Here is a 25,647-nt window from a genome sequence, read left to right on the forward strand (position 1 = left end):
CAAGGAAATTAGTCACTGATCTTCCAAAGATGAAACTAGATGTTATAGGTAGGTTCCAGCTATTTTTATATTGAACCAGCAGCTATCATCCCACACCGAGGTTGAAATGCACAATAAAAAGAGACAAACTTATTTTGTCTACTATTTTATACACAAAATTTTAATAAAATTAAAAGTATCGTATTTTCAAATGTAAAACCCTTGCTTTCAAATTTGCTTTGGAAACTAACTTCATAATTGCAATTCAAGAGGAAATTATGAAAATGATCCCAAAAATCTAATCTTAAAGCCAAAATATAAAAAAGAAAAAGAATCAAAGGGAAAAATGATGGTTGGAGAGAAGGAAAAGATGGGAGAGAAATGCTCAAATACTGACTGTGTCAGGTAGTATTTGGGCATTTAAATTATATGTTTCAGAATGAAAAGAATTGACTCCTAAAAGACTATTTAACATATTATAAAACAAACGTTACATAGCCTTGTTTTAATAATAAGAGCTCTTTTTTTAAAAAATTAAATACAGGTTCTAAATTCTTGAAGCACGTGCAAAGTCTTTTCTTTTACCTGTTCAGTAAGTTTGCAAGTTTTAAGCTTATCAAAAGTACCATGGCACTAGAATTTAAAAAAAAAAAAAAAAAAAAAGTACACTGGTATGATGATTTTTAACATATTATCCATACCTACAAGGCCTGCTTCCTCACAATGTACAGAAAATTTTATTCTTTTATGGCTCAGATGACTTGTTTGGAGAATTCTCCACCCTACTTAACGGAAATTAAGTTTCCTTCTTTGAAGAAGTCCCTTTACCTACTGCATTTAGCTCACCCACATCCCGTTTTCCCAGGGTTCTGTGGGACTCCTGCTGCTTGATGACTAGGTTCCTGTAAGATCCCTGCAGTCAGGCTATGTGCTCTTCCCTCTTAGTATAAAACTCCCACTTACACAGGATTGCTTCCATGTATGTTTTGCAACCACGTTCTCTAAGATACATCAAATAATACAATATCATTTTTGTTGTTTCACAGACATAGATAAGAAAGGTCACTTTTTCTATGTCAAATGGAAGAGTACGATGACTTATAAAATGTGGGAGATAAATTTAAAAACTTAAATGATATTAAAAAGATAGCTATAATCAATCTGAAGTTTTAACAACCTGCTCATAAAAGTCAATTATTAAATTTATTTTTACCATTGATTTTTAAATAAAATCGAATTGTGAAAAATCTCTTCCAATCCCACAAAATGTGTTGAATGAATCTCTCCAAGGGTCAGGAAAAGGGCTCCGATAAAATTTAAAAAAAGTTAAATTCTGGGCCACTGGACATCTCAAATACGAAGGGATAACTTTATTAAGTAAATAGTTTGGCACTCAAATTTATAATGACAAATTGTACACCTCTTTTAAAATAAATTAAATTAATATATGTAAGAGTCCTAAAAGTAAGCTATTCATCTCAAAAGGAAAAACCAAAACAGACAGTTAAGAAGTTATCTCACTGAACAGGAACAATTTTCTCACTATGAACATAAATTTTAAATATGATAGAGGATATGTGACGATGCTTATTTACAACTACTCATCAAAGCTGTTTTTATTCACTAATCTGGAGAAAGAATCTGCGTAGGTGTGTGTATTTCAGTTGATCAGCTAGGAGAGCAGAAGCAAGTTCTTCTGTTTTAGTCTCCATATAGTTAATGCGTACACTAAGCGTTATTTCTTGATTTACAGGCTTACGGATATGTTGAATTCTTATGACCAAAGACAACTTGGCATTCCTATGTCCCCATCTCCCTCCGTGTTCAAATCCCAACACAGCTGTATCACAATTTTTGGTGAGACAGATCTTCAGTGTTTTCTGCATGCAATCATTTGTTCAACAAAAGTTTACTGAGCACCAACACTGTGTCTGGCCCTGTTCTAGGCACTGGAAAACAGCAGGAGATAAAACAGACAAAACTCCTGCCTCCAGAGAGCTTACTAGTGAGAAAGATAGATAATATATAAAACAAACAAGTAAAATATATAGTATGTGCCTAAAACCAGAATATATTAAGAACTCTTGCAATTCAATGAAAAGACCAACAACCCAATTCAAAAACAGGCAAAGGACTTGAACAGACATTTCTCCAAAGAATATATACAAAAAGCCAAAAGGTCTATTTAAAAAAAGATCAACATTATTAGTCACTAATTAGGGAAATGCAAATCAAAGTCACAATGACTACTCGACACTCACTAGGACGGTTATAATAATAATAAAGAGGAAAATAACATGTGTTGGCAAAGACGTACAAGAACTTGGGACCTCGTACGCTGCTGGCTGGGATGCAAAATGGTGTAGCTGCTGTGGAAACAGGCAGTTTCCCAAAATGCTAACCAGAGGATTACAATATGATCCAGTCATTCCGGTTCTAGGTATTTACCAAACAGAACTGAAAACAGGGATTCAAACAAGTTCCTGTAGAGGAACCTTCACTGCAGCATCATCCATGAGAGTCAAAGTCTGTTGTCTGCAGAGAACAGAGTGTCATTTAGCCACGGGATGGAAGCAGTGAGGATACAGGCTACAAGGAGGTTGCACTTCAAAAACATTACACTCAGTGGGAGGATCCCCAACAGAAGGCCACATGTATGATTCCATCCACACGAAATATCCCATATAGGTAAATTCTCAGCAACTGAAAGCAAATGGGTGGCTCCTGGGGCTGTGGAGAGAACGAATGGGAGTCCATGCTTAATGGATATGCCATTTTATCTTGGAGCAACGGAAATGTTTTGGACCTAGTTACAGGCAGTGGTTGTACAACGCTCTGAACGTACTGAAAGCCACTAAATTGTTCACGTGAGAAAGGTTAATTATGTATGAATTTCACCTCAATTAAAGTGGATCTATATCTAGGTGTGAGAGACAGAATGTCAATGAAAAGGGGGGAAGAGCTGGGCAGGCCTTCCTAAGGAGACGACATGTGAATACCGACCTGGAGGAAGAAGAGGATCCTCCACACAGGCAGCTGAGGCGAAGGCAACAGCAAGTGCAAAGGGCTCGCTGCATTTCGGAGCCACAGCAAAGCTCGGTGAGGAGGCCAAGCACGACAGGAGGGGAGCAGTAGGAAATGCGATTAGAGGGGCAACAGGGAATCAGCTGAGGTGAGGTGGGGCCACTAAGTTATTCTAAGGACTTTGGCCTTTACGCTGAGCACAGGGGAGCCTATGTAGGGTTTTGAGCACAAGCGTAACATGAAGTAACTTACATTTTAACAGGGTCATTTTAGTTGCTGAACTGAGAAGATCCTACAGCTCCTCGAAGGGCAACGACAGAGTCATCAGTTAGGAAGCTACTGCCAACGATCTAGGAGAGAGATTTCTCCAATTTGTCTTTCAGTTCCTTATTAGTCCTTCAAATATTCTTTTCTCACAGCCTCCAGAGTTTCATGGATATAGTAACTTCTTTGACAGTTTTTGGTTTTTTGAAATTTTTTTTTTGATCCCTACACTGTCCTACACCAACTCCATTCTTTTTTTTTTTCTTCTTCTTAATTTATCTTGAGTTCCTTTCTCCCTATTGCTCTGATTTCTGTTTTCCATGAAAGCATTTCAAGCACTGTCCATGTGGGCAGGACTTGTAAACCTCACTGTGGGGTTATCTGGCCGGGCCGTCTCACTGAGATACCGCAAACTGCAGTATCCGTCTTTCCTCTTGACTGGGTCAACTGGCCCAACAAAAAATAAATTGCTTTAACCACGAGTGGGTGCATTCAACAATGCAAAGCTGCTGGGCTCTTTCTGAGGCTCTAAGACTAATCACTAAGAACACTCATCTCATTAGCTTTCTCCACCCTTCGTCTATCCAATCCAATCTGTCACCAAGCCTGTCAGTTTAACTCAGGAATGGCTCTCTCAAATTTATGCACCTCCATCCATGTCTACCGTCATGACCCTGGCCAAACCACATTCCCTGCTTACTGGAAATACCACAGACGTCCTCCCTACCCACTCCCTAGGTTATGTCTCTTTTCCACAATTAGCCACAGTCATCTTTCCAAGATGCAAATTTAATCCTGTTTCTTTCCTTCCTACCCCGCCCCCCCACAACTATTCCCACCACCTACTTTTAACAAGTCTAGTGGTTGTCATTACTCTTTGAATGGTCTTCCTAAGTCAAAGACCTGCTTTTGCAGCCTCATCCTAGCCCTTGCCCCTCAAATTCTCCGTGCTCCCGCTCTTCTTCTTCAGTTGGTTCCCACCATAGTCTTGTACTCCGACTATCTCCTGTCCAGGGAAAGCTCTTTTCTCCTCTTCCCATAGTCTAATCTTACTATAGCCTCAGAGTGCTCATCTGAGAGACACATCAGTTCTTCAAGGAAACGTTCCTAATTTCCAATACTAAGATAAATTCTTATAGTTTATATACCTGTGCTTTGTCAGCCCTCATCATAGTTGTAACTGTTGTAATTCTATTAAGTGTGATTCTTTGATTAATGCCCCCCCCCCCCCACATTAGAATGTACACCTCTGGAAGAACAGGAGCACATCTATTTTTGCTCACCACTGTTTGCAGCACCTGGTGCGACGCTGGGCACATACTATATGCCCAGTAAATATCTGACCAATGAGTATACACACGAATGATGACCGCTGCAACTCTTACTACCTCTGGTGTGTCACCTCAAGAATTATACTGCTTTTCAAAGGCATTTTCAAATGCTAAATTACAGATTATTTTGAAGATTGTGACCTTAAAACACACTTTTTTACTTAATCATAATCAGCACAAAGAAGCCAGCATGTGAAATACACATCCATACAATCCTATGAGTTTTACGGAAAAAGACACCAACATTTACATTAAGCTGCTGTTATAGGCCATAGAACATAAAGTGAATGACCCCCCCCAAAACATTAAGCTGCTGTTATAGGCCATAGAACATAAAGTGAATGACCCCCCCCAAAACTCAAAAATAAATAACCCTAAATTACTTTTTGAGTAACAAAAACAAAGCCAAAATTACCTGTTCAAATATAGAAATATCTAAGAAAGAATGATCAAATCATAGATCTTATACAAAACAGAATTTACAGTATTTTCTATATGGCAAATACTATATAGAAATATTTATTTCTATATAAATATTACTGTATTTAAAAATTTATTTTATTTTTAAAATTTTTTGCAACGTTTATTTTTGGGAGACAGAAACAGACCACAAGAGCGGGAGGGGCAGAGAGAGAGGGAGACATGGAATCCCAAGCAGGCGCCAGGCTCTGAGCCTGACAGCTGTCAGTGGGGCTTGAACCCATGAACCGTGAGATCATGACCTGAGCTGAAGTCACTGCTTAACCAACTGAGCCACCCAGGCGCCCTAAAAAATGTTTTTAAACTGGATCTAATAAGTGTAATCAAGTATTAGTGGCCTCATTTCCTACTTCTGTAATCTTCCAGCTTTTATTTCAAAGGGAAAAATTCTTTACTTGCAACTCTTTTTAAAAAAAAACATGTTCAAGCAACCTAAGTTCAGTTGTTTTAAAATACACTGAAAAGTAGGGGCGCCTGGGTGGCTCAGTCGGTTAGGCGTCCTACTTCTGGCTTAGGCCATAATCTCCTGGTTCCGTGGGTTTGAGCCCCAGGTCAGGCTCTGTACTGACAGCTCAGAGCCTGGAGCCTGCTTTTATTCTGTATCTCCCTCTCTCTGCTCTTCCCCTGCTTGCGCTCTCTTTCTCTCAGAAATGAATAAATGTTAAAAAAATTTTTTCTTAAACACAGTGAAAAGGAATTACCCATACTTTTAAGAAGCTTCAGAATGAGTCATGAAAAAGTATTTTTAGAAGATATAAATATCACTGGAACAAGTGTGGAAAATTCATGCAAAGGCTTTATTCGCTGAAGTAATGAATCCCCTGCACCATGTGCCAGACTATATATCAGATCCAAAGATACAAAGGTAGGTATCAAAAGAATCAGTATAAAATTCAAGACTTCTAAAGGAGAAGTGAGGTGATTTTTAAGACCTATTATAGCTGAAGAACCTCAAATCTTGCTATAAAATTCTCTCCAATCACTTCATGCGGGTGTGCATTCTCCTATCAGGATTATGAGTAGCTTCCGGGGATGCAAATAAATGAAGACAGATTCAGACACCTTGTCTGACTCAGGAGGTGTACACGGAGCTTGTTTTGCCAGGCCTACAACTGATGTGGCAGGGCTTTCTGTTTCTCTCTATCCTCAAGTCTCTAACTCGACATTTTGTGGCACGTGGCTGAGGCCTACGAGTAAGATGACTGAGAAAGCCCCTGCCCACAAGGGCTCACTGCTGACCACGGAAGACACAGAAACAGGCTTGGGAAGCAAGAACTGTGCACTGCCTGATACGAGCAATTGCACAATGGACCAAACGCTATGGGATGATAGAAAATACCAAGCAGATGGGTAAGAAGTGTATGTTTCATAGAAATGTAGGTATCATTCACTTTCAGGACTCTTCTCAACAGACCTAACATTTAGATGCTTAAATACAAAATGCCTGCATATTTATGTAGCTCGGTTGACATTATTCCTTCTATTTTACCTCCTGTAAAATCTCTTCTGTTGACAACAAAAATCACTTCTTGAATATCAAACATAAAATTTAAGATTTAAAATATTTTCATCTCATTATCTTTTATATCTGAAACTTTTACTGTTTCATAGGATTTATTACTTTTCCTATGCTAAAAAACAGAGCTAGAGATAAAAATAATAACTGGCTTGAAAGTACATTTTTGCAAGTAAATTGGAACTGATTTTCTATTCTGGAAAGTCAGAACACTTTACACAAAAATTAGTCAAATGGTGAAATCCTCCCTCTGGAATTAAAAGTTGTTCAGTTTCTGTCATTTACACTGTGCTTGTAACTTCTTCTCTACTTTAGGAGGGAAATAAACAGAAAAAGCTCTCAGACTCAATGTAACCTGTCAGTACTCTTAGTACTATAGTTCTATAAAAGCCTGTACTTTTAGTTGTATTTCATAGCTTTTTCTGTTTAAGAAAAGTTAAGTATGGATCTTGCTCTAAATCCATTATCTAGATTTTGGCAGCACATTAAAAGTAATACTGTAATAAGGGGCGCCTGGGCGGCTCAGTTGGTTGAGCGTCCAACTTCGGCTCAAGTCACGATCTTGCAGTTCATGAGTTCGAGCCCCGCACAGGGCTCTGTGCTGATAGCTCAGAGCCTGGAGCCTGCTTTAGATTCTGTGTCTCCCTCTCTCTCTGCACTACCCCTCCCTGCCTCGTTTGTGCTCTCTCTCTCTCTCAAAAGTAAATAAACATAAAAAAACTTAAAAAAAAAGTAATACAGTAATAAATGAGGAAACAGAATCCACAAAACTAAGTTTTTGGTACAATTTATACAATTCGTCTTCTTTCAGACACAAATAAAATTACACTAACAACTACAACCTAAAAAAGTACATGGGGGTAATCAGGAAAGTCCACTAGAAATAAGAAACCTCAAAATACACAATTATATATTTTCTCCCTTTCCAACATCAGCAACTGCATCTAGGCACCCCCATGTTTAAGGAATACAGAATAATGAAAATGGCAGTGATGATGGCAACCGCCAATATTTCCTGGGCACCTAACTTGCTCTAGGTGCTGCTAAATATCTTATATTTAAGCCTGATGACAATTCTAAGAGTTAGGTATTATCAGAAACCACTATTTTAAAGACATGGGAAAAAGAGGCTGAACGACGTTCACAAGTGGCAAGGCTGGGATTCAAATGAAGTCTGTCTGACTCCAAAGCTCTTAACCACTCCACTGTGGACATAGAAATACTATAGTTAAAGGCTGAGATTTAGAAACAGGTTTAAGAATTTTAAAATAAACATATTCAAATACATTTAATCTATTTCAATATTGTAACCCCATATACATTAAAATTATAGGAAATATTACATCTTAAAAGAGAATTTCTATACCACTGAACTATTCATGTATTTAATAATGTTTTCCTAGATGTTGTAACTAAAATTATTTTATATTACGTAAATTAGATTCTTATCCTCTTTACAAAAGAGCAACCTAAAACTTTTAAATTCAGTTACTTTCACCATAACAGAGTGATTTCTGGAAAATCTCAAAAGCCAAAGCTCTCAAGTCACAAAAGGTAAAGAAATTATAATTAAATCATGACAGATTTTACTGAATTGCAAAACTAGAGCAGTGTAACAATATTTTCTTCAGTATCATTTTTTTAGATTTTGGAATAATCCCCGTTAGTGGGAATACACTGAAGTTTGCACAAAGATCCAAACTAAATATGGACTTATATTACTTGTTTGCCTGATGTCATACTTAAAAAAAAAAAAAAAAAAAAAAAAAAATCCTGCTATAAGCATACCTTGGCAAAAAATACGGTGAGGTGAGTTTCACTGCCAACAATCCAAATAGGGAATTTTGGAGATTTCAAGTAAGAACCAACCTAGAACAAATGTAGCAAAATAAACAAACAAATGAAAATCTGACAGTGCCTGTTGAATATTTGCCTATGAATATTTGAAGCAAATGGAAAAATGTGCTGTGCCAGAATGCCTTACCCATAAAGGTCAAATGCTGAGTGTAAAAAAATCAATGTTATAAATACTGTCAGGGCTAAGTTTATATTGCATCTTTACCATCAGGATAACAATAATACACTTTTAACACAGGTTAAAAAAAAATAGTTTAGCACTAAGAATCATTCTCAGGTTTTACTAAAGTTGCTAGACAGAATGACCACTTTAAGAATATCAGCTTGATTGTCAAACCCTACAACTATAAACTTGATAATTACTTTATCAGGGGAACAACTGTAAATTAACAAATATATTTATGAATAAATAAAGGGGAAGAACCTTAAGAACATCTTGTCTTCAAAGAACGTAGGGCAATATAATAATCCCTCTAAAGCAAAATATATACTCCAAAATATTTAAGAATATGAAAGAACCCTGTCACTCTTCATGGTTAGAAGTTCAAAGTTTTAAAATATGAAGTCTCCTTAAGATGTACAAAAAGTTATAGCCTACCTTCTAGATTATGTATTTAATCTATAAAAACCATAGTATTTGAAATCTGAGAGTATCATTTCTGTGGGTGATGGAGAAAGTTTAAAATTCAACAAAAAACAGACTTGGGAAATCGCATCATGTTCACGTCGATCAATTCTATACCCCTATGAGGACAGAGACTACAACTTAAAAACAACCTTACCATTCAAATTTGCTGAATTTTCTTTTCTCACACAGACTCCCCGGAATGGGGGACATTCCGAGCAGCTACTTGCAGCAGTCAGGGCAATTCTTCCCTCATCAGTCAACAGGGTGCCCTGCTTTCAACCACCACTACGGTCCTTTGGCATTTATGTTCATCATGGGGAAGTAGGGGAGAGGGACTCTTTTGTATTCACGGATAGAAACACCGGTATGTCTGTCCTATGATGGGCAGGGTGGACTGGATGTGCTGATGGCAATGGTGAACCAGGAGAACAGGAAGGGTGATGATTTGGGGGTAAAAGAGAATAAGGGCAAAGGACAAAGACAAAGGAGAAGCTCTAATCACAGGTTCAGAGTAGACGGGATTTTAGAGGTGCTCAGTGCAAGTCCTTCAATTTTACATCAGGAAACAGGAAGTATCCAGGATCCATGCCTCGTCTGAATTCAAACAGTTAACAGAGCTGGAATTAAAACTCAGGATTTCTGACTCCTAATATGGTAGCTTTCCCTTACATTACGCTACCTCTTGGGGTGAAAAGTATAGACATTATTTAATTTCTATTTTCGAAACTGAGTATGTGTGTGTGTGTATATTTAAATAAGGTAGAAGTAAAAAAGTGAGGATTATATACAGTAGAATCAAAAGGTAAACAAATGAACTCATTAAGTGTTTCATAATAATATAAATAAGTAAAGAGTGCATAAATAGTGCAGCCACTTTGGAAAAAGAGTCTGACAGTTCCTCAACAAGCATATAATTACTGTACGACAAGCAATTTCATTCCTGGGTACACATCCAAGAGAGACAAAAACACGTTCACAAAAAACTTATACGGAATGTTCTTAGCAGAGTTATTCATAGTAGCACAAAAGTAGGAACAACCCAAACGCCCACCAGCTGATGAACAGATAAACACAATTGATATATAAATACAATAGAATATTTGGTCATAAAAAGGAACAAAGTGCTAGTAGGTAAAACAAGAATCAACACTGAAAACATTGTGCCAAGTCAAAGAAGCCAGACACTAAAGGCCACCTATTGTAGGATTCCATTGAGATGAAATGTCCAGAACAGGCAAAACCACAGAGAAATAGAGCTGCCAGGGGCTGGGGAGGATTGGGGAAACGACCGCTAGCGGGGTTAGAAGATCTTGTCAGAAGAAGAAAAACATTCTGAAATTCAGTAAATGGTGACGGGTGCACGACCTTCTGAACTGCACACTTTAAAATGGTGAGTTTTATGGTATTTGAGTTTATTTAAAAAAAAAGGGGGGGGGCACAGACCAAAGCAGAGTCACCCTCTGCACTGTGTGCATATGTACCGACACGGTTTCATCTGTGTTAATGAACACTTATGATCAAAATGACGTGAAAATGTTAATTTCTAAAGAGCAATTTGCTATGATGGTAAAGCACAGGGAAATGTTCAGATGCACAAAACTAATACAAACACAATGATTTCCTTAATGTCATTTCTCTAAATGTTTGGTAAAAAGTAAATATATACAGGTTTTCAGAAGGCCATTTACAATTATGTACACCACAGTGTAATTTAGTTCTTCAAAAAACTTTGTCACACCATCGGGACCACTTCCCTTACAGGTCTCCCACACTCCAGGCCACTTCGTACGGCCCTAAGTGCCCTGGAGCCAGCTGTCAGACAAGCAGAGACAGCCCTCAGCCTCAGAGCTGACTGAAACTATCCAACCCTTAGGGAGCCTATGAAACCTAGCCAACTCCATCCCAACGCCCATACACAGGCTGCCCTCTGTAGTGGCACCTTGCTGTTGCCCTGTCCCCAGGTGTCATCCCGTCTGTGGCGCTGTCTGGGAGCCCTCTCTGGAGGTGTAAGTAACAGAGAGTTCTGCCTTTCACCTATCTGAGTACCATTGTGTTGTGTCCTGCCATTATAATAATCTTTAGGGGTGCCTGGTCGGCTCATATGGGTAGGTGTCTGACTCTTGATTTTAGCTCAGATCACGATCTCAGGGTTGTGGGACTGAGCCCCATGTTGGGCTCTGCACTGAGCACGGAGTCTGCTTAAGATTCATTCTCTCCCTCTCTCTACCCCCACCCAGCTCACATGCCATTTTCCCCTACCTCTTGCTCTCTCTTGAAAACAAACAAAAAACAAACAAAACAAGTTACTGCTAGAACACTAGAGCAATATGCATTAGGAGAACACATAGCCATTACTGATTTCCCACTAAGATCATAGGAGGAAAATAGGCATTGCTCTACCTGCTCTTCCTGACAGCTAAAGAAAAGCAAAAAGCATGATTTAGAAAAGCTTACAATTCTGAAATTGGTAATTCACTCATTCAACAAATGTTTACTGACCACCAAGTATGTACCCAGAAATACAACATCACTGGCTTCAAAGGGTCTATAGTCCACTGGTGATGAACAGAGAAAAGCAAATTCAAGGTCAAAAAAATAAATAAGTTAACAGACAAGATTATAGAGAGATTATTCCTATGCTATTACGAAAAAGGGTCACTGAGGCAATGGCCGAAGAAAGGGTCTTGGAGGCAACATTTTAAGTAGGACCTGCAGGGGACAGGGAGCCATCCACTCAAGATCTGGAGAATTCCTGGCAGAAACGATGGCAAGCTCGAAGTCCTATTAGGCAGGAAAGGGCTTGGGTGTGTTCAGAAACTGGCAGGAAACCAGGACGAGTGCACAGCAACAGAGAGGGCAGTGCGCCTCCAGAGGGCCAGACAGGATCTGGTTCAGGGCGTGGAGAGGGCAGTACGCCTCCACAGGGACAGATGGGATCTGGATCAGGGCGTTACAGGCCACATGGTGACAATTTCGCAGTATATCATCTCCACACCCTATCCTCCTGCAAAACCCACACACATGCTTTAAAAAAAAAAAGGCTTTACTGAAGTGTCTTTGACGTGTGAAAATGGTACACATTAAAAGCGTGCCACTTGATGTTTTTATATATGCATACGCTGTGAAAAGATCACCACCATCAAGCTAATTAACATATTCATCACCTCCATACAGTTACCATTTTTGTGTGTGTACCCATGTGCACACTTGCCAGCACACACACACTTTTTAGGATCTATGAATGTTTGTGTGTGTTTCCTGGGAGAACGGGATGCACCTTGATGCTCTGGTTGCCAGGCTACTTCAGAATAGCTTTAGCTTGTAAGTTAAAGTCACCGAAAATAATAAAACAGCTGCTACTGTGTAACAATATGATGTCTACTAAGAGATCCGGGCAGGATGGAACCTAATTCATTATCATACCATACCACTCCTTTCCAAGTGTTGTCATGAAAGAGGAACACTTCTGCTTAAAAGAAAGTAAGAAGGCAAGAGGGCAAGACACCGTCATTTTCCTAAATCGCTATCACCAGAGCTACTGCTATGGAACCACAATTCTAAAATGGAAAAGAAAATGAGATCCACTTCTCCCTTTCCAAAATCAGGACACCTCATTAAGTGCAAATCATTAATGATTTGAACCCCATTTAAAACTATCCAATAGTTATTTCAGAACATCCAATAGTTATTTTAGAGTATGCAGAAAAGCCATGAAATATTGATCAATAAATGAGAAGTTCATGGCAGTTCCTAACCTTAGCCCATGTGCTAAAGAATTTAATGCTATGAAATGCTTGGAATTTTGTTTTTAAGTGTGAAATCATTTTTCAGATGGAATAGACAAAACTTAAAACTTCAGGCATCTAGCAAATTCTTTTTCTTTGCCTCCTAAGTATTGCCAGTTGTTTCAGCAAAGCGTACCATTATGAGGAAGCAACAATACATCCTTTTCCCTTGGTTTACCAAAAAATAAATGCATACGCAATAATAGATTTATTTTTATACATTGTTTTTTTTTTTTTTACTGGGTTCCGCCCTCTGTCCTTGAAAACAGGAAACTCGGCATCATCAGCCAGCTTAACTCTATCCTTCATACGCCTGTCAGTTTAGGAAAGGAGATCAGGAAAGAAGTGGAGAGTATGTACTAGCAAGTTAAATGTCATCTAGGAGAAAATACCATCCATGACATTGGACATGTGAATAAAAAGCATTGAAAACACCTTCAGAATCAACTTACCTTACAGTATCTTAAAGCTTCCATTAATGTTAAGAATCCTACTGCTGCTTGTTCATGTATACCAAGAAGTTCTACAAAAAAGAAGTTAGCACTGCATTAGCATATATAAATCTGAAAAGTACCTATATGTAAATATAGATGTACCCTATATACATATTTTACATCACAACTTTTATTCCCCAAACTATACTTTAAAACCTAGCACGTATTTACTGTTAAGAGTTCCATCAAATCATCGTATTACTAATATCAAATGCCATTAGATCATGTTTGTGTGGGTGATGTGATACTTCAGATGTACATTAAATGTCTTTATGAACTTTATTTTCAATGTTAATGTTTAAAATGAGGACATTTTTCTCTCTGAAAACCAAGGAGTTACGGACAAAAAGAAAAAAGAGATACTCAATAATATCCATTGTTTTGACTTAGAAAAACAAATGAATATGCTAACCTTAATCCATAAAATTTATCATTATCAGCGAACCTACTTGTAGAATACTTAAAACATGGGAATTTGATTCCATTCCTGACTCCTATAAACAAACACAGTGTGCTTAAGACTCCAGAAATAAAGACAAATAGAACAAGTTATCTGCCTTACAAAGGCTAAATTTATCAAGAGAGATAGAAGAAAAAACTTGTGTCTTCACTGTTTACACACACACATACACAATGCATCTTAAAAGTGATAAAAGAACATCTGTTTATTGTATTACGGAAGGTGTACAGAACTGACAACATGTGAGTTGAACCTCGAAGCATATGTAGGAATTTTTTCCAGGCCAAGAAGATGATACGAAGAAAATTCAAGGCAGAGGAAACAAGAAAGAATTATCAACGATAAATAAAATCAATGTATTTAAGGGGTGAAGAATATGCCAAACCTTCCTTCAAGGTTTCTAGCCTGGGGAACCTGACAAATGGTGACTAACTGATAGAGTTAAGAAAAAGCAGGTTCTGAAAGTGGTATCAAGAGAGAACATGAGTTTGGTTTTAGACAAGCTGGAAGGGAGGAAACCTCAGGACTTCTAGCTACAGACGGATACACAACTAAGGCTCAGGAACACAAGGAAGAGGGGTCAGGGGATGATACAGAGCTTTGGGCATCATCAGCATAGAGATGAGAGGTGATGTCATGGATGTGGTTAAGAAAGAACTGACAAAGCTCAGAAAATGAAGACAAGTGATTATTTCACAACAAAGATGTAACTGTGGTGATGATCTTATCTTTTACAGACTATAGCTTTCAGTTAAGGTACATTAAGTGGAACTGTAATAGTATTTGGATCCATAAATGTTTCTACAAGCATTTTTTCTGGTTCAAAATTATGTCCACTGTAAATACTACACACACACACACACACACACACACACACACACACACACACACACACACACATACATATATAGCTTTGCTTCCTTTTCACCATCTGGCCATGTTTTATCCACTTTTCTGTTAAGATATAGTGTTTTTCTTATTAATTAATGTAATAATATCAATTCTTAGTCATACCATGTATCCTTAAGTACAACATTCAGACAGTGTAAGCCAAGAACTGGTTGTTGAAAGTTTTGGATTTGGAAATTCAAAATTAAGAGAATATACATATAATTATATTTTTCACTAGTTTCTTACAGGTACCAGGAGGGTATAGCAATAGTTCCCAAATTGTCATTTATGATTCCTAGGGATCCACAAGACCCTTTAGAGACTACATGATTTTCATAAAAGGACATTAATTGCCTGTTTTTTGTTTTTTTTGCTCTTAAACTTTCATGAGTATAAAGTGAAGTTTTCCAGAGGCCAAGTGACTTGTCATATCTCAACAGACTAGATCTATAAACAGATATGAGAATGTCTACTAATAACCTCAACATTGAAGGAACTTGCAAACTTTAAAACAATGTCACTCTTCTTACTGATTTTCTTCTTATTTTGGAAAACATTTATATTGAGAAGTAAAGGATGTATTATTGTCATTTTAAAATGAATTAATACATCTTTTAAATTTCTAAGTCTTAATTTCTAAGAAAAATATTGATCATTATTTGGTTATAACCCATACAAGAAAAAGCTCTTTGGGATCTTCAATCATTTTTAAAAGTAGAAAGAGCATGAAAACAAAAAACACCTGAATCACTGAGTTATAGCATTCAAAGGAAAAAAAGGGAGTGGGGGTGAGTGACCCAAATAAGCAGAAATGGTACTCTACGGTCTTACAAATTTTCCCTTCCTCTTCCTTCTTAGATTTATTTTCAAGTTCAAAGAAGAATATGTATGTTGAGAAACATTTTCACACTTTAATTTCTAAAAATCAGATATCACCACCTAGTGTTATGATTAGATATTGCATCATCGATTTCCTTATAATTTTAAACAAATGTCTCAAAGAATATATTTGTAACTTAATGCTACTAGCTATGGCGAACCAGCTGTTCATAATTGTTGGGGAATGAATTATTCAGATTAGGTCAGTAATCACATGTTTAGGCATGCAGTTTGGATGATAATATTTAAAAACTACTCCTATTTCCTTAGACTAAATATTTAAATTTTTTACCTGTAGTAGCTAATGTGCATCCTTAAGAATATTTATTAGTGTACAAAGTTGTAAATATAGTGAGGATATACTCACCTCACATATTACAACTTACAGAGTTTACTTATATAAGACTTGTCTCAGTAAGTCTCAAGTCAATTTACATTTGCAGAAAATCCTAATAATTGTGTCATTATATTTGAGAATTTTCTAACTTTGTTTTCTTAGCTTTGTATTTCAGATTAATCATGATCAGAGTCCTTATCAACCCCATCTGCTTCAGTCAGTGAGACCACACACACACACACACACACACACACACACACAGTTTTATATTCCTTGGTTTGCCATTCTACCCTTTTCTCTTCCACTTCAAGTGTCACTTCTCACCACCATCAGCCCATCTACAAAAGTCCTGTTTGGGCCTTTTAAATTTGATGCTGACTTGGAAACCAGATGACTGCACTGCACTTGTTTAAGAAACATACCCTGAGTGCCAAGTAGTGAAAAGACACAATGCTGCATAGTGCAGGAATACAAAGCTACCAGCAGGAATACAGAGATGAAGACAAGACCTTCTTTGCAAACCATGTAAAGGTAAGGGATTAATAACCAAAATATATAGGGAACTCCTACAACTCAGTTGGAAAAATCCAAATCACCCAATTAAAAATTGGGCAGAGAACATGAATAGACATTTCTCCAAAGAATAAATAAAAATGGCCAACATGAAAAGATGCTCAACATCACTAATCATCAGAGAGATGCAAATCAAAACTACAAAGAGTTACCTCACACCTGTCAGCATGGCCATTATCAAAAACAAGCAAATCAAAAGCTGTTGGTGAGGATATATAGCAATTGGAACCCTTGTACACTTCTGGTGGCAATGTAAAATGGTATAGCAGCTATGGAAAAGAGTGTGGAAGTTCCTCAAAAAATTAAAAGTACAACTACCATGTGATAGAGCAATTCCACTTCTGGGTGTTCAATCCAGAAGAAATGAAAATCTTTTGAGATAATCTTTCGAAAATCTCAAAGAGGTATCTGTGCTCCCTCACTCACTGCAGCACTATTCACAACAACCAACATGTTCAAACAACTTCAAAGTCCAGCAACTAATGAATGGAGCAACATACTGTGGTACATACATGGAATGGAGTATGACTCAGGCTTAAAAAAGAAGGAAATCCTATCATATGTGGCAACAGGAACGACCCTTGAGGGCACTATGCTCGGTGAAATACACAAGTCACAGAAGGAGAAATGCTGCATGATTCACTTAGATGGCTATCTAAAATCATCAGATTCAAGCATAAGAGACTGTTAAAAACTGAGAACAAACTGAGGGTTGATGGGGGGTGGGAGGGAGGGGAGGGTGGGTGATGGGTATTGAGGAGGGCACCCTTTGGGATGAGCACTGGGTGTTGTATGGAGACCAATGTGACAATAAACTTCATATATTGAAAAAAAATAAAATCATCAGATTCATAGAGGCAGGGTGGAATGATGGTTGCTAGGAGCTGGGAGGAGGAGGGAATGGGGAGTTGCTACCCACCAGATAAAGTTGCAGCCATGTAAGATGAGAAGGTTCTAGGTATCTGCTGTGCAACTTCACACTTACAGTTAAAACGGTATCTTAAGTTAAAAATTCATTATGAAGGTAGATCTCATGCTGAATGTTCTTACTACAACTAAAAAAAATCCTCTCCCCCTCCCTCAAAACAGTAGGTGACAGAGTAGAATGCGTTAAGTGCCATGAAAACGAAATGCTCAGAGGCCAGGACAGATCACTCTGGACCGTGAGACTCAGGGAGCTCCCCCTGGAGGGACAACAGCACTTGAGGTAGGCAGTGAAGGACTAGACAGGCACATGTGGAAGGGACATAAGTCTTTGGCAAAAGGCATAGTATGAACAGAGAAATAAAAAACAAGTAGCATAATTTTGTTCAAGCACAGGTTCATGACAGTTGAAAAATAAGCTTGGATCAAGTTATGCAGAGTGCTTAAGTAAAGAAAAAAGTTTGCAGTGAGAAAAATTAAAAATGATTTATTTCCAAGGATGTTAGAACAGCTAAACTAAAAGGTGATAAAATACTGAGAAAGACTTGGCTATCTACTGAGACATAAATTGCACACATATACACAATTTGAGCTATGAACTTTGTGAAATCTATTTTTGAAAGTGAAGAGCTTTTCAAACCCAGTTACTGTTTGTTTTATTCCTAAGAAGTCAGGTTGCTACAAGGTTCACACGTAGCTAGGGTTGCCAAATTTAGCAAAAAAACCCCAAAAAACCAAAAAACCCAAAAAAACAAGAAACAAGATGCTCAGTTAAAATTTAAATTTCATATAAAAAAAAAACCAATTTCTTTGGTAAAACTATATTCCAAATATTTAATGTCACACACTTACACTAAAAACGGTTTACTCTTTGTCTGAAATTCCAGTTTAACTGGGAGTCCTGTATTTTACCTGGCAACTTAGCTCCAACTAATTACATGTATTTTTACAAGTAAAAAAAATTAGAGAAAATAAGCACTTGTGCTCTTTTCTTACACAAATTCTGAAAAACCAGACACTTCAAATTTGTATATCACCTAGCCACTTAATTACAATTCTTATTACTTAAAAAATACTAAAATTTCAAAATGATCTTAATCTTCAGGTTCTCTTAGTGATGATGTATCATGAGTTCGTCAACTTTCAGTGAACTATTTAATTATAGCCTGGATAGACTGGGATATTGATTTCTATTAAAAAAAAAAAACAAGCAAGCAAGCTCTGTGTTTCTGATTTATAAGAGCTGACTCCACCTCAATTCCATAAAATGAAGAAAACATTAAAATAATTATCAAATGAACATAATAAATGTACAATACATTCAATAACTACACAAATACAGAAGGCCTTTAAGACAGAAAAGAGACCACCAGAAAACTGATACACAGGCAAACCAAGTCAAAGAGAAGCTCGGCTCAAAATACAAGCAGTAGTGCAAGCTAAAGAAAGATGGCAGGTCAAGAGGGGCCAGACCACAAAAGGATTTGAGAGCCTTCATTAAGGAGTTTAAGTGCACGGGCAAGCTGGTCACTGAGTGGTTGTGAGAAACTATCATGATCTGATTTAGCTTGTAAAATGCTACACCAGCCACTGGGAAGGACTAAGGGGGCGGGCAAAAGTGATATTAGGTGACTAGTTCTACTGTGTTCTATTGCAGAAGCAAAAGATAGTTTTAATGGTTGAGGTAGAATAAAGTACTTGGATTTGGGAACTGTGATCAACAATATACACTGTCATTTAAAGATACAAAAATAACAATCTAAATGGGAAGATTACTATTGTAAAGATGTCACTTCTTCAAAATAATCTACAAATTTAATATAACCTGAATTGAATTCTAACAAATTTCTTAAAAACTGAAACTTACAAAGCTGAAAAAAAGTTCAGTTGGACTGGATAACATAAAAATGGCTATAATCATTTTGAAAAAGTTTAACAGCAGGAAACATTTGCTGACAAATGTCAAAAACATTATAAAACTACACAATAATGTAGTTTTGGCAAGAGAACTCACAAACCGATTAGTGGAATAGAGGAGTACAAAAAAAGTCTCATACACATGGAAAAATCTGTTCTTTGATCAAGTGGGTATTTCACATCTGTGGAGAAATGACAAGTTAGCAAGCACAGTAAGGAATTCTTTGGGAAAAAGAAAACAGATCCCTCCCTCACACCACTCATAAATAAATAATCCAAATAGTCAAAAGAGCTAAACATTATTAAAAAAAAAAAAAAAGCCTACAAAAGCAGTTGAAGAAAATACTAGGGAATATTAGTTTAATCTTGGGATGGGAGAAATACAAAACTGATTCAAGAAAAAAATTAAAAAACAAAACAGAAGCCGTAACAGAAAAGATGAAATGATTTATCTTCCTAAGAATGAAAACCTTGGGTATGATAAAAGATACCACTAACAAAATTAAAAGACAGAAAAGGCTGAGAGAAAATATTTACAACACATTTTTAACACACAAAGAATTTACAGAGCTCCTAGAAATTGTGAATAAAAGAAAGTAAGTCCTTCCCCACAAAATTCCAAAAGCTAGAAAGAGGCAATTCCCAGAAGAGGAAATACTAAAAGCTAACAAACACACAAAAAGACAATAAAGCACAGGCTCAGGAGGAATGAGACAAATGTGAATTAAAAGAGGCTATCAACTATCAGTAAGATGACATAATATTAAAGATGGATGGTTCTGAGAGGTGGCCAGGATGCAGAAAAACAGGAACTCCCCTACAATATTAGAAGCAAAGTGGACACATTTGCAGTTAGTAAAGCAGACTGTACAAGGTAACTTGGCATTATCTATCAGTTTAACAGGTGTTCTTCTAAGATTAAGTATATGAGTTATCATATTACGTAGGATTTTAACCCTAGGTATATAACAAAGAAAAAAGAAAAACGTATAGCCACACAAAAACTTGTACATAAATGCTCCTAACCACATTATTCAGGACAGCCAAGTGGAAACAAGCTGGGTGTCCATCAATCAATAAATGAATACATAAAATATGGCCTATCCACACAATGGAATATTATTCACCAATAAAAAGGAACGAATAGCTGGTATATGGCTAAAACATGGATGAAACTTGAAAACATGCCAAGTGAAAGAAGCCAGTCACAGATGATCAGATAACTGTAGGATTCTATTTTTAATTTTTTAAATGTTTATTTATTTTTTGAAAGAGAGACAGAGCATGAGAGAGGTAGGGGCCGAGAGAGAGGGAGACACGGAATCCAAAGCAGACTCCAGGCTCCGAGCTGTCAGCACAGTGGGGCTCGAACTCATAAACTGCGAGATCATGACCTGAGCCGAAGTCGGACATTTAACAGAATGAGCCACCCAGGAGCCCCTATAGGTTATTCTATTTATAAGAAATCCCCAGTTTCAGCAAATTTGTGGACAGAAAATAAATTAAAGGAGGCCTGGAGCTGAGTGGCGAAGGGATTATGGGAACTGACTGCAAAAGATAAAAGGGTTCTTTTTGGGCTGATAAAAATGTTCTAAGATTGATGTGGTGATGGCTGAATAACTCTAAGAACATATTAAAAACCATGGAACTGGACAAACAGTATCACATGGGGTGCCTGGATGGCTCAGTTGGTTAAGCATCGAACCCTTGATTTTGGCTCAAGTCATGATCTCTTGGTTCCTGAGATGGAGCCCTGCATTGGGCTCTGCAGACAGAGAGGAGCCTGCTTGGAATTCTCAATCTCTCTCTGCCCCTCCCCTGCTCACGCTCATGCATGCTCTTTCAAAATAAATAAACATTAAAAAAAAAAAATAGTACCACAGGTATGTGAATTCTATCTTGATAAAGCTATTGCTAACAAAAATTAAGATGCCTAAATTTTTAGCACACATTCTACTTTTAGAAATCCTATAGGAAGAGGATTGTACAGAAAGATTTCTATACAAAACTGTTCACTGCAGTATTTCTTTGTAACAGCCACAAATGACAACAATATACATGTTCACCATAAACTAAAGCAAAAGACAAACTGGCAAAAATGTTTATTATATGTTATATAATATAGGACAGATCAAGCATTGATATCCTCAATAAATAAAGGCAAAAAAAACTGCCCTATTTATCTTTCAGTGAGCCTTCTTGGCCTTTCCTGGATAATACAGAATACTCATTTTCTCATCAACTGCTGGATTGATGATTACTGCGGGGGAAAAAAGCCTATCAGCTTTACTGGTTGGACCCACTCTAAATCCCTCTATGTAAACTCATCCCTACTCTTACTGCTGACTCCACACTTAAAAATTTCTCCCATCATCCATTTTTTTTTTATGCCTTCTTAAAGCAGTGGATTCAAACCCTTTCTCTCCTTTATATACCTCTAACTTTACCCCTGTCCACTCATTCTCAGCAGACTTCAAAATCTCAAAAATTCTCCCAATTTAAATCTTTAACACCTCAAATGCCGCCTTCTTTTCTTAGCACATTCTTTCTTTCTGCTTTAGAAGAACTGTGTATCGTTCCAATGTTACTGTTGTCCCTGACCCCATTTACTTTGATTAAAGGTGGTTCCCTTTCCTGGGCCAATGAACAACTTAAGTGACTTCCATTCCTTAAAACAAAACCTAAATGCAACATCTCTCCACATGGGAATCAATTCCTCTCTTTTCCTCTTTCGCCAGCAAAACTACCTTGCTTATGCTGCTAAAATATGTACTCCCTATGATCTGGTTTCTAGCTCGATAGCTCTTTAAGTTTTTTTTTCAATGTTTACTTATTTTTTGAGAGCTAGAGACAGAGAGAGAATGAGAGGGGGAGGGGCAGAGAGAGAAGGGGACAGAGGATCCGAAGCAGGCTCTGCACTGACAGCAAAGCGCCCGATGTGGGGCTCAAATCTACAAACCATGAGATCGTGACCTGAGCCGAAGGCATACGCAGTTAAGACTGAGCCACCCAGGCACCCCCTCAATTGCTCTTTTAAAGCAAAGACCTAGCTAATTGCTCAATTCATAGCCTGGTCTTAGTCCTCATTCTCCTTGAATGAGAAATATAGCATGTGGCTCATTCACTAACTCTGTATCACGGACAAGAATCTTTGGATTAAGGGCACCAGGGTGGCTCAGTCAGTTAAGCGTCCGACTTGGGCTCAGGTCATGATCTCATGGTTCTCACATTGGGATCTGTGCTGACAGCTCAGAGCATGGAGCCTGCTTCAGATTCTGTGTCTCCCTCTCTCTCTCTCCCTGCCCTTCCCCCACTCACGTTCTGTCTCTGTCAAAACAAAATAAATAAATGTTAAAAACATTTATTAAAAAAAGAAAATCTTTGGATTAAATTCTCAAAATCTGTTTCTTTCAATAAATAAGGCAAATAATTACCTCTCAGGGTATGAATGTAACAAGATGAACTCCTACCACATCATCTGATATACTTATTAGCGCACTGAAGATTCTGTTAAATGTAGTTTAAGAGGTGGTTTATCGTAATGATTATGTATGCTGGTTACATGGAATCAGACTACTGTCATTCAAATCTCAGCTCTGCTAGTGTGAAACGAAGCAAGATTCTTAACCACTCTAGGCCATAGTTTCCTGTACTCTATGATCTTCATAGAACACTTACAAGAATGAAGTCATTAAGTACTAAGCACGGTTAAATAAACGTTCCCCACTGCTGCTTAATAAGCATTTAATTATCGATAGCTATACCTGCTCTTCAAAGAAAGCCAAATACTTGAGGCCAGAGATTTTTTTCTGACACCAAAATACACCAAGTGACTTTCAAGTCAATTGGCCATGATGTTCCTTCATGTGTTCATTTCTTCAAGAAGCTTTATTTGAAAACCTACCAGTCCTTTGTACATTACCCTCGCACATCTAATCAGTTGGATGCTGTGGGTTCTACGTTCCTATAGTCTCTGTCACGGAGGCGCAGGGTTACAGCAGAAGGTGATATGGTGGAATGAGCACAGGCTGTGGATGTGGTCAGAAGCACTTGATGCCTCTGCTGTTTGACATCGGGCAAATTACTAAATTATCTAAGGTTCAATTTTTGTATCTTTCCATCAAAGTTAAGAAAACACATATCTAAAACATACTGCTTAGCACAAAGCACACAAATACTGGTTGCTCTTTTTTTCTTCCTTCCAAATGCCTTCAATGACTCTTTTCCTAATGCTTGCCGACTAAAATGTCAACTTCTTAGTATCAAGAACCCTGAGGTCTTCTTCAGCCCCACGTTTACAATCATTCCTCATACTGGTCTCTCTCACAGGTGCCGTGCTCTCCTCCAGTGGTCCTCAAATGTGGCTGCACATCAGAATGATTCTGGGGTAATTTTAAAAGTACCATGTCCCACCTCTACCATGAAGAATCTCTAATTTATTTATTTACTCTTGGCGGGGGCCTGGGCACTGACTTATTTTTAAGTTCCTCAAGTGGTAATGTGTAGTCAGGATTAAGAACCTGGGGTCTCCTCAGTGTTGTCTGCCTCCCAGGCCCCAAACACAACCTGCTATTTTCCTCAAAATGCCCTCTCACCCATTCCAGCTGCCACCGTGAAAATGTTACCTCCTACTTAAAGTCTCCCTGTTTAACATGGTAGGAACGTAAACATGGTAGGAAAAGTTCTCTCCCTCCTCTGAAGCTGTGCCACAGTTTCTTTCAACATGCTTCATTTCACACTGCATTATAGTCATTTACATGCACGTTCTTGTTTCCCCAAACTAGGTGTGTGTGCTTTTGAGGGAAGGCTGAGTTCTCCTCTAAGGCAATTTAGAAATTTGATCTTAATTGTCACAACATCTCTTTGAGGAGGGCATTAAACCTCCATATTTTATAACCAAGGAAACAGAAGCTAGAAGTAAAGTAGCTTGCCTAAGGATTTTAAAACTAGTAACTTACAATTTTTCTTCATATATTACCTATATTGCAACTTTCTTGCAGGTTGTCACATCAGAAAAACATCCAATAAATGCCGAATAATGTATAGATTTTTAAGTTGGGTCACTGAAAACAGATCAAGTCAGTACTGCTAACAATTAAGGGAAAATGAAAACAATATGACCTATTTTCCTTTCCAAGATAATTACTTCAAAGTCATTGCTTAGTTTTGATACTTAAACTATACTGAAAAAAATTCAGAGCAAAACAATAGTTTGGGAAACTACTATTTCTTTAATAAATTTTTTTTTTCAACGTTTATTCATTTTTTGGGACAGAGAGAGACAGAGCATGAACAGGGGAGGGGCAGAGAGAGAGGGAGACACAGAATCGGAAACAGGCTCCAGGCTCTGAGCCATCAGCCCAGAACCTGACGCGGGGCTCGAACTCACGGACCGCAAGATCGTGACCTGGCTGAAGTCAGACGCTTAACCGACTGCGCCACCCAGGCGCCCCAAGGGAAACTACTATTTCAAGAAACAGAAAACAATGAATTTGTACACATCAAGAACCAAAAGTTGTGTAAGTGACTAATATTCTATAAAGAAAGTAATGAATTTATGGCAAGAAAAAAAGCCTATGGGAGGGTAGGTGAGGAAAGGCCTAGGGAGACATAAAGCAAAGTCTGGCTCTGGGAGTAGGAGGGGGCGCAGGAGAATTTGCAGAAGGAGAGAGGAGGACCAAGATAACCAGTATCAAGATCCAGAGGAACACACCCAAGTCCAGGTGACAGAGTTATGCGCCACAGCCCAGTAGGAGCACCGAGGACAGGGGCTGCGAGGCGGAGACCCCTCAACCAAAGGGGAGCAGGAACCTTTCTTCTCTGATCATCTGAGATGATGGAAGATACTTCAGGCCCCGGAAACCGCAGGGGGAAGGGAAAAAGAGGGGTGTGGAGAAGTCATGTGGGTGAGTGCATATTACTCAAGAAAGAATGACATACTTTTAACTGGCAGGATTAAATGCCTTCAGTGTTGAATCAGAAGGGCAGGTTCAAGAACAGGACAGGCTCACTTACAAACAACAGAGCAAGGCAACCCGTGTAGTTTGTTTGTTCATAAATTTTTTGTCCTTTACCAGAAATCAGCAAGACTAGGTTCTCATTCTAACTAAATATTAAATGAATAATTTCACAGTATTTTTTTTTTTTTTAAGAGAGAGGGGGCAAGTGAGTGAGGGGCAGGGAGAGGGACAGAGAGAGAGAGAGAGAGAGAGAGAGAGAGAGAGAGAGGCGGGACTCACTCGGGGTTTGTGTTTTACCCAAAGAGGGCTCAGGCTCACCCAATGTGGGGTTCATCCTCACCCAATGTG

General features: G+C 38.0%; 1 protein-coding gene across 4 annotated transcripts in view; it reads right to left on the reverse strand.

Annotated features, from left to right (window-relative positions):
• Nucleotides 1–25,647, reverse strand: part of MINDY3 (MINDY lysine 48 deubiquitinase 3) — a 95,378-nt gene that overhangs the window by 42,770 nt on the left and 26,961 nt on the right. For 3 of the 4 annotated variants that reach the window (XM_027073511.2, XM_053225339.1, XM_027073514.2), the window contains 2 exons: nucleotides 13,317–13,387; nucleotides 8,383–8,463 (listed from right to left, as the gene is read on the reverse strand). In XM_027073511.2, the coding sequence (XP_026929312.1) occupies nucleotides 8,383–8,463; nucleotides 13,317–13,387 (152 nt within the window). The remainder of the gene's footprint in view (nucleotides 1–8,382; nucleotides 8,464–13,316; nucleotides 13,388–25,647) is intronic. The other variant, XM_027073512.2, reaches the window with a different exon arrangement.

The sequence above is a fragment of the Acinonyx jubatus genome, chromosome B4, assembly GCF_027475565.1.
Source record: "Acinonyx jubatus isolate Ajub_Pintada_27869175 chromosome B4, VMU_Ajub_asm_v1.0, whole genome shotgun sequence".
Lineage (NCBI taxonomy): Eukaryota > Metazoa > Chordata > Mammalia > Carnivora > Felidae > Acinonyx > Acinonyx jubatus.